At 34.3% G+C, this 15,814-nt stretch overlaps 1 protein-coding gene across 2 annotated transcripts in view; it reads left to right on the top strand.

Annotated features, from left to right (window-relative positions):
• Window positions 1-15,482, top strand: part of LOC130800674 (uncharacterized) — a 37,687-nt gene extending 22,205 nt beyond the window's left edge. For both annotated transcript variants that reach the window (XM_057664263.1, XM_057664264.1), the window contains exons 5-7: window positions 13,596-15,045; window positions 15,128-15,271; window positions 15,345-15,482. In XM_057664263.1, coding sequence (XP_057520246.1) covers window positions 14,629-15,045; window positions 15,128-15,271; window positions 15,345-15,461 — 678 coding nt within the window. In that variant the 5' untranslated portion in view covers window positions 13,596-14,628 and the 3' untranslated portion in view covers window positions 15,462-15,482. The remainder of the gene's footprint in view (window positions 1-13,595; window positions 15,046-15,127; window positions 15,272-15,344) is intronic.
• The last annotated feature ends 332 nt before the right edge of the window (window positions 15,483-15,814 follow it).

The following is a 15,814-nucleotide window of genomic DNA, read 5'->3' as shown; positions in this document are numbered from 1 at the left end:
TCCAATCCATTATTCCATTATCAAAAGATCATGGGAGTAATGTGGATAAAGCAGCCATACGGTTATTTGATTAAGTCAAACCAGACAGAAATAACCGCTGTCTTCTGTTCCCTTCAAGCAGCAGTTTCTTCAATAGCTGTTCCTGTTCCAGTACTAATTGCTAGAACGTGTTTGCTATAAATAGAAACGGTTATGCTTATTACGAATGGTTACTTGCTAACTTGTAGGTATAAGGACGGTCAAGAATGATAGCTAAGACCCATTCAACAACCACTAATTCTATTTTTAGTAAATCCAATATTTACTAAAAATAGATCCTAAAATAAAGGATCTTAGAAAATAAGGACGTTAATTCATTTTATTTAAGAAAAACGATTTGCCAATTAATTTAATAAATCACTACTGCAACAAATTAATTTTATTAAATACATTAACTAAAAATACTAATTAAAATATAATAACCAGAATTTTCAGTCAACGTAGTCAACCTTCAGCTTAGGAACAGTGTGCTGTCTCCAGACTTCAGTTTAGCTAGAACATCCAACTTGGGAACAGTAGATCTGCTGTCTCCATTTTACATCCCAAGCGATATGCTTCTCCTAACCTCTTTTGAAACCTTTTGACATGTACGTTTCCATAAGCTAAGTCATAGGTACTATCAACGATCATTATCAAGACCGGATATCGACCTGCACAATCTCTAAAAACATGTTCGCTTAAATAAAGTGTAGTCATCATCAAAACTCAAGAGGTCCAACAAATTCCCCCTTTTTGATGATGACAAACTTTTTAAACAAACTTAAACAAAATAGAGTAAAACCAATATTGAAGAGCATGTTCGAGATTAAAACAACTCTACATTACTTAGTAAATTAACTCGTTACAATATAATTTACCAAGCATACATTAAAAACAAATTACTCTATTAATTAGAAGTATTTAAAATAACTTAAGCATAATCAAAACATCGGAAGTAGTTTATAACTTAAGATTTCAAATAGAACTAAAACAAAACAAAACTTACCAAACAAAACTTAAAGCACTGTAAGAACTTTTATCATAGCATTCAAGTAATCATCAGAGCATATAAATCATAACAATCAAAGTATGTATCTCAGTATGTATATCAGAGCTAAACTTATTACTAATCAAAGCTTAATTCAAATAAATCATCACATATAATCCAGTTCATATCAGAGCATGTATGAGCATGTATGCAGTAGTAAAACATATAGCATTCAGATCATAGAGCATAGCCACAGTCCTAATGTTCAACAGAATAAATGTATATCAGACTAAGCATACTCAAGCATTATTTAAGTTTGTGCTAAATATTCCCCCTTTTGACATCATTCAAAAAGAATTGGAGCAATCAAGCCACAGCACTAAACATATAGTTATAGTCAAAGAGAGAATAAGGATGCAAAAATTAAAAGCGAGTACCAATGAATGCAAACATGATCAACAATGATGAAAATAACAGATATTAAGTAGCACAAAAAGAAAATATGATTCAGAGTATTAAGCAGTACCCCAGCTGGTACAAAATGAAAAACATAAAAAGATTGTTTAATGAGAGTGATAGTTGCAACAAATAAGAAGAAATTAAAAAGGAGAAATTAAGTTGCAGGAGCTTCATCATCAACATATTCTGTCTCCACCTCTACTGTGTCCAGTTTGGCCCCTAAACGTGATTCCATTTGGTCCATTTGAGCAGATAGTGAGGCTATAGAGACACGAATTTCATCTTTAAACACAAGGAAGCTTGACTGCAAATCATTGAGTTTCAGGAGAATAGAGGTAAGAGGGTCACTGGGAACTGTAGTGTCACCTAAACCTTGATGTGGTGAAGGGGGTACAGGTGATGGTGATGGTATAGGTGACTTAGGTGGTGAAGATGGTCGTATTGGTGATTGTGGTGGTGATGGTTTATGGTATGACGGTGTGGCAGGTCTAGGTGAGGAAGGTTGGCTTGGTTGTGCTGTTGTGTATGAGGTAGAGTCATCATCAATAACAACAACAGGTTTCTTTCCTTTAGAAGCTAGCCTTCTACTCTTCCTAGGGGTCAAACCAGGTGAAGAACCCTTCTCATTTTTCTTTTTTTCTTCCTCCACAGCAACCTTCACCAGTTCCTTCTCTACTTCCCCCTTACAAGAGTTTTCCTCCTGTTCTTCCTCCTCAGAATGCCCTTCTGCCTTCTCAGTGGCAGAGGGAACAGGCTCCTCCTGTTCCTCCTTGTTTACTTCCTCCTCCTCAACATTTTCTTCAACTTCTTCTTCTTCATTGGTGTCCTCTGATTGTTCAATAATGTTCTCAAGGGTCCCATTTTCAGTTAATCTTAGGCGTAAATTTTTCAAACATTTTACACCCACTTTGTTGTTTGGACCCATGGGATAGTTTGGACCATCAAGAGGAACACCCAATTTCTTAAATATCCAGGTCAACAGTCCACCATATCCTAACACATTCCTTTTAAAAATACAATCATTTAAATGACAAATCATTAAAGAAGGAAAATTAATCTTGATGTGGTTCGCCAGACAGTAGATTAACGTAGCATCTCTAAGACTAACCTCACTTCTTTTGGATGTGCGAGGCAAAATGAATCTTCTTACTATGTTGTACAACAGTTTGTGCATAGGTGATAGCACATTATGACTAACTTTTCCCTTTTTCTCATTCAACCCTAAAAACTTCCACACCAACTTCTCATTTATACCGGAAAAATTAATTTTTGACCCAACAACATATCTATCAAAACCAGTCGAGGGAACACCCAACCATCCTCCTAAAATCAGGTTATTAAATTCAATTTTGATCCCCTTTACTTCACTAGTGCAGATTCCATGGTCAAAAGAAAAATTTAAAGCAAACTCACGCATTAAGTTGGGATACATTGGGTTACAGCAATAGTTTCCCATTAAAGATTCCCAAGCTTGATTTTGCAATATGGCGTGAAATTGAGGAAAAAACTTTGATTCATACCATTGTTTGTCCAATCCGAAGCCAACAATCATTTCTTTTGATATCTCTTCAGCAGATACCTTAACATTAACCTTTGCCCTCTTTGAGGATGATTTCCTCACTGTAGCATCTCCTTTGCGCTTCGAACTTTCATGCACTTCAGAAGGATTAGGTATGTCCTGCTGCTTTCTTGATGAAGACTCAGTTTTAGGAGTGAGTGGTGTTGGATAGATGACTTGAAGAGGTGTGGGTTGTTTCATTTTTGGGGTTTGATTCTTGGTTTTCATGGTGGTTTGAAAGTTCAAGAGAAAGAAAAACTAGGTTGAAGACGGTTTTGGGGGTTAAATGCAATTGATGATGAAGTGAAGGATTTGACGTGAGAGAGAGTATAAAATGCATGTGAGGGGACGTGTGTTTAGGTAATTCAAGTTCCTTATTTAATTCGTGCATATGAACACAAAATGTGAAATGGAAACAGACGAATTTAGTGAAGAACTATGATGATTTAACTCCCACTTCTTAAAAAAAATGCTGGATAAATATATATATTTAATATTATGAAGAAAAAATTTTTATGATAATAAAAGATAAATGAAAATTTTATGCTACTACAATCTGATCAAATCAAACATGCAATCATAAGAGCACTCACAGTATATACTTTTAAATAGTGCGTACCTGATTCTTTCAATAATTGATTTTTCAATCAAGATTTTTGTGGTTGATCGTCTTTTTCAAATTTCCATTTTGTCTTTAAGGATCACATTTATCACTCACTTCAATGCAGCTTGATCATGCCAAGTTCCAATCTCATTTTCTCATGTTGTTCCCTTGGAAGCGGTTTAATCATGATATCTACTATTTGCTCGTTTGTGTTTACATGCTTTAAAATAATATTTTCATTTTCAACATTATCCTTAAGAAAATGATGCCTAATGTGTATGTGTTTTACTCTTGAATGATGCACTGGATCTTTAGATATGCATATGGCACTGGTATTATCACAATAAATAGAAACACATTCAAATTTAATACCAAAATCTCTTAGCTGCTGTTTTATCCAAAGCATTTGGGAACAGCAAGCTGCTGCTGCTACGTATTCAGCTTCGGTAGTGGATAATGCAACAGTGTTTTGTTTCTTGGAACTCCATGAAACTAAACAAGAGCCAAGAAATTGTACCATACCTGACGTGCTTTTTCTATTAACTAGATCACCTGCATAATCTGCATCACTAAAACCTTTTAAATCAAAAACATCACTTTTAGGATAAAATAAGGACAAGTCGTCTGTTCCCTTCAAATATCTTAGAATTCGTTTAACTGCAGTGAGATGTGATTCATTAGGATTGGATTGAAATCTAGCACATAAACCAACACTAAAAGCAATATCGGGTCTACTAGCAGTTAGATATAATAAAGAGCCAATCATGCCTCTATACATAGTTTAATCAATATTTGTTCCATTTGGGTCTTCATCTAATCTAACATTTGTAGCCATAGGTGTATGGTTGGTTTTAGCATTGTTTAGTCCATATTTCTTAAGAAGTTCTTTGATGTATTTTTGTTGATGAATAAAGATACCATTAGCAGTTTGTTTAATTTGCAAACCAAGAAAGAAATTTAATTCTCCCATCATGCTCATTTCAAATTCAGTGCTCATTAGGTTAGCAAATTCTTTACACAACAGTTCATTGGTGGCTCCAAAGATAATATCATCAACATATATTTGAACAACTAAAATATCCGAACCACTATTCTTAAAGAATAAGGTTTTGTCAATTTTGCCTCTTACAAAGTCATTTTGAATCAAAAACTTTGATAGTCTTTCATACCATTGCCTAGGAGCTTGTTTCAAGCCATAAAGAGCTTTATCAAGCTTGTAGACATGATCAAGACAAGAGGTAATTTCAAAGCCTGGGGGTTGTCCAACAAAAACTTCTTCATCAAGAAAACCATTTAAGAAAGCACATTTCACATCCATTTGATATAACTTAAAGTTCATAAATGCAGCAAAAGAAATTAAAATTCTAATAGCCTCTAACCTTGCTACCGGAGCAAATGTCTCAGTATAATCAATACCTTCTTGTTGATTGTACCCTTTGACCACGAGTCTTGCTTTGTTTCTAACAATTATTCCATGCTCATCTAGCTTATTCCGAAATACCCATTTCAAACCAATTACCTTCTTGCCTTTTGGTTTGGGTTCTAAGTGCCACACTTTATTTCTTTCAAATTCATTTAATTCATCTTGCATGGCTACTATCCATTCGGAATCCTTTAGAGCTTCTTCATGATTTTTGGGTTCAAGTGATGATAGGAACGTAAAGTGTGCACAAAAGTTTCTCAGTTGAGATCTGGTTTGTGTTCCCTTATTCAAATCACTTATAATCAAATCAAGAGGATGGTATTTTTGATATCTCCAAGGTTTTGGCACAAAATCTCTTGTGGGAACAGTAGCATGTTCTGGTTCATCAGCTTGATTAACATTCTGTTCAGCTACTGGATTGTTCTGCTCATCTGTGGGAACAGCTGGATTGGGAACAGTCTGTTGGTTCTGAAGTACTAGCTGTTCCTGATCAAGATCGTTCCTTTCTGCCTCTTCTGGGATCAGTTGTTCACCTGCTGTTCCTTGATCTTGCATTTTCATTTCTTCTTCATCATTCTCTAGATTTGCAAGACCTATCTTAAAATTATTTGTATCCTGTTCACTTGACAAAAAGTTAGTTTCATCGAAAATTATGTGAACGGATTCTTCCACACTCATTGTTCTTTTGTTATAAACTCTATATGCCTTACTTTGAGATGAATAGCCAAGAAATACTGCTTCATCACTTCTTTCATCAAATTTACCTATATTTCGTTTTCCATTAACATGTACAAAACATTTGCATCCAAACACACGAAAATAGGAGATATTTGGTTTAACACCTTTAAGCAATTCATAAGGTGTCTTTGAAGTGATTGGTCTTATTAATACACGATTCAAAATATAACATGCAGTATTAACAACTTCGGCCCAAAAATTTCTAGGTAGACAACTAGCAATTAACATGGTTCTAGCCATTTCCTCTAAAGTTCTATTTTTCCTTTTTACTACACCATTTTGTTGTGGTGTTCGTGGTGCCGAAAAATTATGACTTAATCCATGCTCATTGCAATAATTCATGAAACTTGAATTTTCGAAATCTCTTCCATGATCTGACCTTATGTGAATAATTTGATTAATGGTAGATTTTTGTATTTTGTTAGCGAAAGAAACAAACTCATTAAAGGCTTCATCTTTACTAACTAAAAATAAAATCCAAGTAAATCTACTATAATTATCAACAATAACAAACACATATCTTTTGCCACTCTGGCTTTGGGTTCTCATAGGTCCACATAGATCCATATGTAATAATTCAAGTGGTTTAGTGGTGGTCACAATATTCTTTGATTTAAAAGATGATCTCACTTGTTTTCCTTTGGCACAAGGATCACAAATTTTATCCTTAAGGAATTTTATAGCTGGTAATCCTCTAACTAGGTCTTTTGATCTTAATGTATTAATCAATGTATAACTAGCATGACCTAGACGCTTTCGCCAAAGAAGTGAGTCGTCTTCTATAACACTTTAACACGTTAGACTGGTTTTGGGAACAGTGTCCAGGTCCACAACATAAGTGTTCCCTTTTCTGATTCCCTCGAGCACAGTATCTCCTGTGTCGTTCCTTGAAATTATGCATCGTTCAGAAGTAAAGTTCACAGAGTTACCTTTATCGCAAAATTGAGAAATGCTAAGTAAGTTATGTTTCAAATTCTCGACTAAAAACACATTATCGATAGCATGGGAACATGACCTTCCAATCTTTCCTTTGGCGATTATCTCACCCTTCATATTGTCACCGAAGGTTACTGTTCCCCCATCATAGGCTTCAAGTGAGAGAAATTTAGATTTGTCACCCGTCATGTGCTTGGAACACCCACTGTCGAGATACCATGAGCTGTGTCCCCCTCACTTGGACCTGAAAGAAATAAATTGTTAGTTACAGGAACCCAGGCTGTCTTGGGTTCCTTGTCGATTTTACAAGAATCTTTTTTCTTAATCAGAATGTTATCGACATAATTTCTGTTGGAGACAGTGTACTGTTCCCTTTTGGTGCACTGGTCCTTCAGATGGCCAGTTCCTCCACCGAAGGAACAGATTCTGTCTCTAGGGAGATCAACGTAAGCCTTTTTCTTCTTGTTATTCTTAAAGTAATTTAGGCCTTTTGAATTTTTATTTTTTGCATCTTGAATCCATTTGGGAGATTTTGATTTTCCCTTTTTCTCTTGAATTTAATTCAAGCTTATCATCATTGTTACGGTTGGATTCTAGATTCAACTTTAAATTTTGAAAATCATTGCACATATCTTTAGTAGATGCATCATTCAATTCTATATTCAAGCCTAATAATTTCTATTGCGACAACTCAATATTAAGAATAACATTTTCCTTTTTAATTCTCTCTCTATTTTCCTTTAGAATTATGTTTTGGTCCAACAAACCGAAAAATCTGTTTTGGACATCGGATCTAAAGGTGTTTATATAGGAGATATGGTCTTTGCTTACCTTGAGTTCTTTTTCTAATTGGAGACACTTAACATTGCAATTTTTAAGTTTAATTTGTGTCTCCTTTAGCAACTCTATTAATTTATTTTTACTCAATTTGGATGGATGGACAGAAAATGAGTTAGAAGAACATACCTGCTTTATGGCAAAGGCATTAATTTCTATCTTTTGAAAATCTTCTTTTTCAAATACGGCAATGGGTTTGGGAACAATTTCATGATTGGAGTTAGTAGTGGTTACCTCAAAGTCTCCAATTTCGATTACTCTCCAAACTTGATAATTTTCCGCTTTGATAAAGATCTCCATCTTATTTTTCCATTATTTATAGAATTTTCAATCGAACATGGTTGGTCTTTGAGTAGAATACCCTTCTTCCATTCGCTCGTTCATAATTGACATTTTCGGCAACACCAGGATTCTGCCCTCAGGGTTTCCTGATCTACTGGGAACAGGGCTCTGATACCAATTGTAGACTCAATTAGGAACGGGAACAGCAACAAGAGGGGGGGTGAATTGTTGTTGTTACTAGTTTAAGCGTTTTTGCCCTGTTTTTGCGGAATTGAATAAAATAAATAAAGCTTAAACTTAGAGCGAAATAATTAAAAGAGACAAACGATTTTTACGTGGAAACCTTCTAGGCCTAAATAGAAGGAAAAACCACGACCCCTTGGGATTTCTAAATTCTCCACTATGTTTAAGGCAACTCGTTACAATTACATTAAACATCTTACTTCACTTGAAGCGCATCAACTAGGCCAACTCTTCTCTCTTAAATTGCTTCACTCAAAGCAACAAACTTAGCTTCACTAAAAGCTAATTCTCACCACTAGCTTCACTAGAAGCTTTCTCCTTAGCTTTACTCAAAGCTAATCTCTTCTCTAGCGTCATTAAAAGCTATCTAATTTCCCCCTTAGACTCACCCGAGTCTAATTACAAATTCTCTCAAAAACCCTTACAAAGGATAAAAATTCTCTAAAAATAAAATCAATGAGTTGCACAAGAAAATATTATAAATTAATTGGCATTTTTAAAACAAAATTTTCTTGTAAAAATTCTCCCATAATTACGTATGATTTAATGGCTCATACTAAGGCAAGTTTTTATGAATAACCGAGTCTCTTATTTATAGAGCTAAAATCCCTAAGAATAAGGAATATTCCAATCCATTATTCCATTATCAAAAGATCATGGGAGTAATGTGGATAAAGCAGCCATACGGTTATTTGATTAAGTCAAACCAGACAGAAATAACCGCTGTCTTCTGTTCCCTTCAAGCAGCAGTTTCTTCAATAGCTGTTCCTGTTCCAGTACTAATTGCTAGAACGTGTTTGCTATAAATAGAAACGGTTATGCTTATTACGAATGGTTACTTGCTAACTTGTAGGTATAAGGACGGTCAAGAATGATAGCTAAGACCCATTCAACAACCACTAATTCTATTTTTAGTAAATCCAATATTTACTAAAAATAGATCCTAAAATAAAGGATCTTAGAAAATAAGGACGTTAATTCATTTTATTTAAGAAAAACGATTTGCCAATTAATTTAATAAATCACTACTGCAACAAATTAATTTTATTAAATACATTAACTAAAAATACTAATTAAAATATAATAACCAGAATTTTCAGTCAACGTAGTCAACCTTCAGCTTAGGAACAGTGTGCTGTCTCCAGACTTCAGTTTAGCTAGAACATCCAACTTGGGAACAGTAGATCTGCTGTCTCCATTTTACATCCCAAGCGATATGCTTCTCCTAACCTCTTTTGAAACCTTTTGACATGTACGTTTCCATAAGCTAAGTCATAGGTACTATCAACGATCATTATCAAGACCGGATATCGACCTGCACAATCTCTAAAAACATGTTCGCTTAAATAAAGTGTAGTCATCATCAAAACTCAAGAGGTCCAACAAATTCCCCCTTTTTGATGATGACAAACTTTTTAAACAAACTTAAACAAAATAGAGTAAAACCAATATTGAAGAGCATGTTCGAGATTAAAACAACTCTACATTACTTAGTAAATTAACTCGTTACAATATAATTTACCAAGCATACATTAAAAACAAATTACTCTATTAATTAGAAGTATTTAAAATAACTTAAGCATAATCAAAACATCGGAAGTAGTTTATAACTTAAGATTTCAAATAGAACTAAAACAAAACAAAACTTACCAAACAAAACTTAAAGCACTGTAAGAACTTTTATCATAGCATTCAAGTAATCATCAGAGCATATAAATCATAACAATCAAAGTATGTATCTCAGTATGTATATCAGAGCTAAACTTATTACTAATCAAAGCTTAATTCAAATAAATCATCACATATAATCCAGTTCATATCAGAGCATGTATGAGCATGTATGCAGTAGTAAAACATATAGCATTCAGATCATAGAGCATAGCCACAGTCCTAATGTTCAACAGAATAAATGTATATCAGACTAAGCATACTCAAGCATTATTTAAGTTTGTGCTAAATATTCCCCCTTTTGACATCATTCAAAAAGAATTGGAGCAATCAAGCCACAGCACTAAACATATAGTTATAGTCAAAGAGAGAATAAGGATGCAAAAATTAAAAGCGAGTACCAATGAATGCAAACATGATCAACAATGATGAAAATAACAGATATTAAGTAGCACAAAAAGAAAATATGATTCAGAGTATTAAGCAGTACCCCAGCTGGTACAAAATGAAAAACATAAAAAGATTGTTTAATGAGAGTGATAGTTGCAACAAATAAGAAGAAATTAAAAAGGAGAAATTAAGTTGCAGGAGCTTCATCATCAACATATTCTGTCTCCACCTCTACTGTGTCCAGTTTGGCCCCTAAACGTGATTCCATTTGGTCCATTTGAGCAGATAGTGAGGCTATAGAGACACGAATTTCATCTTTAAACACAAGGAAGCTTGACTGCAAATCATTGAGTTTCAGGAGAATAGAGGTAAGAGGGTCACTGGGAACTGTAGTGTCACCTAAACCTTGATGTGGTGAAGGGGGTACAGGTGATGGTGATGGTATAGGTGACTTAGGTGGTGAAGATGGTCGTATTGGTGATTGTGGTGGTGATGGTTTATGGTATGACGGTGTGGCAGGTCTAGGTGAGGAAGGTTGGCTTGGTTGTGCTGTTGTGTATGAGGTAGAGTCATCATCAATAACAACAACAGGTTTCTTTCCTTTAGAAGCTAGCCTTCTACTCTTCCTAGGGGTCAAACCAGGTGAAGAACCCTTCTCATTTTTCTTTTTTTCTTCCTCCACAGCAACCTTCACCAGTTCCTTCTCTACTTCCCCCTTACAAGAGTTTTCCTCCTGTTCTTCCTCCTCAGAATGCCCTTCTGCCTTCTCAGTGGCAGAGGGAACAGGCTCCTCCTGTTCCTCCTTGTTTACTTCCTCCTCCTCAACATTTTCTTCAACTTCTTCTTCTTCATTGGTGTCCTCTGATTGTTCAATAATGTTCTCAAGGGTCCCATTTTCAGTTAATCTTAGGCGTAAATTTTTCAAACATTTTACACCCACTTTGTTGTTTGGACCCATGGGATAGTTTGGACCATCAAGAGGAACACCCAATTTCTTAAATATCCAGGTCAACAGTCCACCATATCCTAACACATTCCTTTTAAAAATACAATCATTTAAATGACAAATCATTAAAGAAGGAAAATTAATCTTGATGTGGTTCGCCAGACAGTAGATTAACGTAGCATCTCTAAGACTAACCTCACTTCTTTTGGATGTGCGAGGCAAAATGAATCTTCTTACTATGTTGTACAACAGTTTGTGCATAGGTGATAGCACATTATGACTAACTTTTCCCTTTTTCTCATTCAACCCTAAAAACTTCCACACCAACTTCTCATTTATACCGGAAAAATTAATTTTTGACCCAACAACATATCTATCAAAACCAGTCGAGGGAACACCCAACCATCCTCCTAAAATCAGGTTATTAAATTCAATTTTGATCCCCTTTACTTCACTAGTGCAGATTCCATGGTCAAAAGAAAAATTTAAAGCAAACTCACGCATTAAGTTGGGATACATTGGGTTACAGCAATAGTTTCCCATTAAAGATTCCCAAGCTTGATTTTGCAATATGGCGTGAAATTGAGGAAAAAACTTTGATTCATACCATTGTTTGTCCAATCCGAAGCCAACAATCATTTCTTTTGATATCTCTTCAGCAGATACCTTAACATTAACCTTTGCCCTCTTTGAGGATGATTTCCTCACTGTAGCATCTCCTTTGCGCTTCGAACTTTCATGCACTTCAGAAGGATTAGGTATGTCCTGCTGCTTTCTTGATGAAGACTCAGTTTTAGGAGTGAGTGGTGTTGGATAGATGACTTGAAGAGGTGTGGGTTGTTTCATTTTTGGGGTTTGATTCTTGGTTTTCATGGTGGTTTGAAAGTTCAAGAGAAAGAAAAACTAGGTTGAAGACGGTTTTGGGGGTTAAATGCAATTGATGATGAAGTGAAGGATTTAACGTGAGAGAGAGTATAAAATGCATGTGAGGGGACGTGTGTTTAGGTAATTCAAGTTCCTTATTTAATTCGTGCATATGAACACAAAATGTGAAATGGAAACAGACGAATTTAGTGAAGAACTATGATGATTTAACTCCCACTTCTTAAAAAAAATGCTGGATAAATATATATATTTAATATTATGAAGAAAAAATTTTTATGATAATAAAAGATAAATGAAAATTTTATGCTACTACAATCTGATCAAATCAAACATGCAATCATAAGAGCACTCACAGTATATACTTTTAAATAGTGCGTACCTGATTCTTTCAATAATTGATTTTTCAATCAAGATTTTTGTGGTTGATCGTCTTTTTCAAATTTCCATTTTGTCTTTAAGGATCACATTTATCACTCACTTCAATGCAGCTTGATCATGCCAAGTTCCAATCTACAAAAATTTTCATGATTTTCATGATCATCTACAAAAATAAATTTTAATTAATTATTTTTTTTTCCTCAAAAAAAATAATTCTTTTTACACAAATGTACACACACATACACATCATATATATACATGTATATTTCCCTACCAACATTATAAATTCCTTCTATTAATCAATAAAAAAAATAAATAAATTTCTAACACCACATACATTTTTTCTATGAGCATCCATTTTTTATATATATACTTTTCAATCATCCATCAAACAAATCTTTCACACACATATAAACATATCTAAAACCCTAAAAATTATACATTAATTTAGATAGAAAAATACATCATACTTTCACACATGAATTTTAAATCATAAACAAATCATAAATTATAAAATAACACACATAAAAATCATAGAAATTTAAATTAAAACTTAAAAAATAAAACTAGGTTAAGAATTACTCACAATTGCACAAGAACAAAACACCAAATTGATGAACCAATTGATGATTTAGGCGTGAGGATTAGAGAGCATTAGGGAGTGTTTTTTTTTCTTGCAAATGTTTTTGAAATGAAAGGATGTAAGGTAACAAATCAATTAAGGAATTATGAAATTTAATTATGATAATTGCCTTAACCATCCAATTACCAAAATGGAAGTTACAAATCTTCCCCAAATCCTCCATATGGCCGGCCACCCCTTTTCAAATTCCCTCTTTTATTTTTTTTTTTTTGAAATTAAAGATAGGTTAGAAAAAAGGTTTGGGCTTAAAATGGTTTTAATTGCCTTAAAAGTTGAAATCTCATGATCTAACCCACTAACAAAAATAAAAAAAATAATAAAAAAAATATATACTCTTCTAAAAAGAATAATAATAATAATATTACTAGTAAATCATTTAATATATCGGAAAACATATCAGGGTGTTACAATTTCATGGGGGTTTTTTTGTTACTAAAGAACAAAGTACAATGTATGAAGGGGGTGGGGTAAAATTAGTGACTAATGTTGATGAAATTGCTTACTTTGAGATTGTTGATTGGATTAAAAAATGATTGTGGATGTCTAGATGTTGGTAGAATTTTTTTTAGAAACACTAATTGTAGTTTGTTCAATGGTAGGAAAGAGATCATTGATGATAGTCAAATCAGTAATTTTTTGAAGTCTCTTGAAAAGGATGGATGGTATAATCTTTATGTAGTACATGGAGGGACTGATTTGGGGGAGAAAGAATTGGTTAATGTTGAGGTGGACAATGCCTTAGAAAGTAGAGTTTGTAGGATTAATGGACCACATCAGAAGGATAACAGGCCCAAATTGAAGGTGATTTCTTCCAAAAAAAAATGCTTTGATAAGAAACAAGAAGCTTTAAGGATTGAATCTAATGTTGAAGAAAATGATAGTGATGTTGATAGTGATAGTGATGTCGAGCTAAGTGATGGAGATTATGAAGACAGTAATGTTGATGATCTTATTGCTGAGAACATTGATATTAGTTGGAAGAAGGAGCTCCAAGAATTGAGTCTGATGTTGTGGATGTATTGAATCGAGAGCTTGCAGATGAGGAAGCTAGGAACAATTATCAGGATACTGACGACAAATTGGTTGAGTCTGATGTTGAATTAAATAGCTTGGATGGATCTGATGACGAGAAGGAAAATCATTATCTAGTATTCAACCCTGATGTTGACTTTAAGGGTAAGGTAAACCTTTCTTTAGGATTAAAATTTCCTTCTAATAATGTGTTTAAAAAGGCTTTAAGGCACCATGCTATTGAAAATGGATACAATTACTATTACTTGCACAATGGTGGTAAAAGGGTGAGTGTTTATTGCTTTAATAAGTGTGGTTGTAATAGAGTGAAAGGAAAGTTTAAAAAATGCTCTTGTACACAAAAAAAAATGCACATTTAAGATTTATGCTGTGAAATTGAGGGAAGAGGAGACTTTTCAGATTAAAACTTATAGACCTGAGCATACTTGTGGACATCAACATGAAAACAACAAAGTTACTGCTTTGTATTTGGCTGAGAAGTATTTAAAAGACTGGAGAGAAAATCCGGGTTGGGATTTAAATGCTTTCATAAAAAGAGTAAATAAGGAGTGTGGATGTGAAGTGAAATATCACAAGTGCTATAACGCAAAAAGATTTGCCATGAGGATGATTTATGGGGATACAAACGAGGAGTATAATAGGGTTTGGGATTATGCTGAAGCTATAAGAAAGTTTAATCCATGTAGTACAGCAATAGTGAAATGCATTGGGATAGAGTTCCCCCCTCCTTTATTTCAAAGGATGTATATATGTTTAAAAGCTTGTAAGGAGGGTTTTGTGGCTGGGTGTCGACGTATCATTGGGATTGACGGAGCACATTTAAAAGGGCCATATCCTGGAATATTGCTGAGTGCAGTAGCTAAGGATGGTAATAACAACATATTTCCCATAGCGTGGGCTGTGGTTGAAACAGAGAGTGCAGATACTTGGACATGGTTCTTAGCGCTTCTAGTTGACGACATCAACTCAGTGATAGACAAGGATACTGAAATTACATTTATGAGTGACAGACAAAAGGTATCACCTTTTCTTTTAACATATAAAACTAGATATATATTATCATGGAACATAATTTTCACTCAAAAGTGTTTATGCGCAGGGTTTGATAGATGCATTGAAAAATGTTGTCCCACAGGCAGAAGTTAGATTTTGTTGTAGACATATATGGGAAAACTTTAAAAAGCAATTTTCTGGAGAGCTATTTAGGCATTTATTTTGGAAGGCGGCCAGAGCTACAACTAGTGTAAGTATCATTTCCAAATATAATTGATTGTTTTGTTGTGCTCATATAGTGATATATTTATTTTGTTATGCAGTATCATTTCCAACAACATATGACTGCAATTAAAAGACATATCAATAGAGGCGTACGAGTACTTAGCTACCATTCCAAGTGCCCACTGGTCCAGACATGCGTTTTCAACAAAGAGTAATTCTAGAATGTTACTGAGCAATTGTTGTGAATCCTTTAACAATGTGTTGAGAGAGGCTAAGGGAAAGCCTATAATTTCATTAATGGAATGGATTAGAAGATATGTCATGCAAAGGTGTGCAGCAAAAAGGGAAGGCCTGAGCAGATTTGATGGATTTGTGATGCTTTCTGTAGTTAAAATGATTCAGAACTTGAGTAAGAATGTCATGGGGTTAAGGGTGATACCGGTTGATGTGTATGAATTTGAAGTGGATGAAGATGATGAAACATACGTGGTTAACCTACAAACTATGAAATGCACTTGCTACAAGTGGAATTTGTTGGGAATACCATGTACACATGCAATGGCTTGTA

Source organism: Amaranthus tricolor, chromosome 15, assembly GCF_026212465.1.
Source record: "Amaranthus tricolor cultivar Red isolate AtriRed21 chromosome 15, ASM2621246v1, whole genome shotgun sequence".
In the NCBI taxonomy this organism is placed as follows: Eukaryota; Viridiplantae; Streptophyta; class Magnoliopsida; order Caryophyllales; family Amaranthaceae; genus Amaranthus; species Amaranthus tricolor.
Note: the sequence above shows the minus strand (reverse complement) of the source record. Positions and strands in the feature narration are given on the sequence as shown.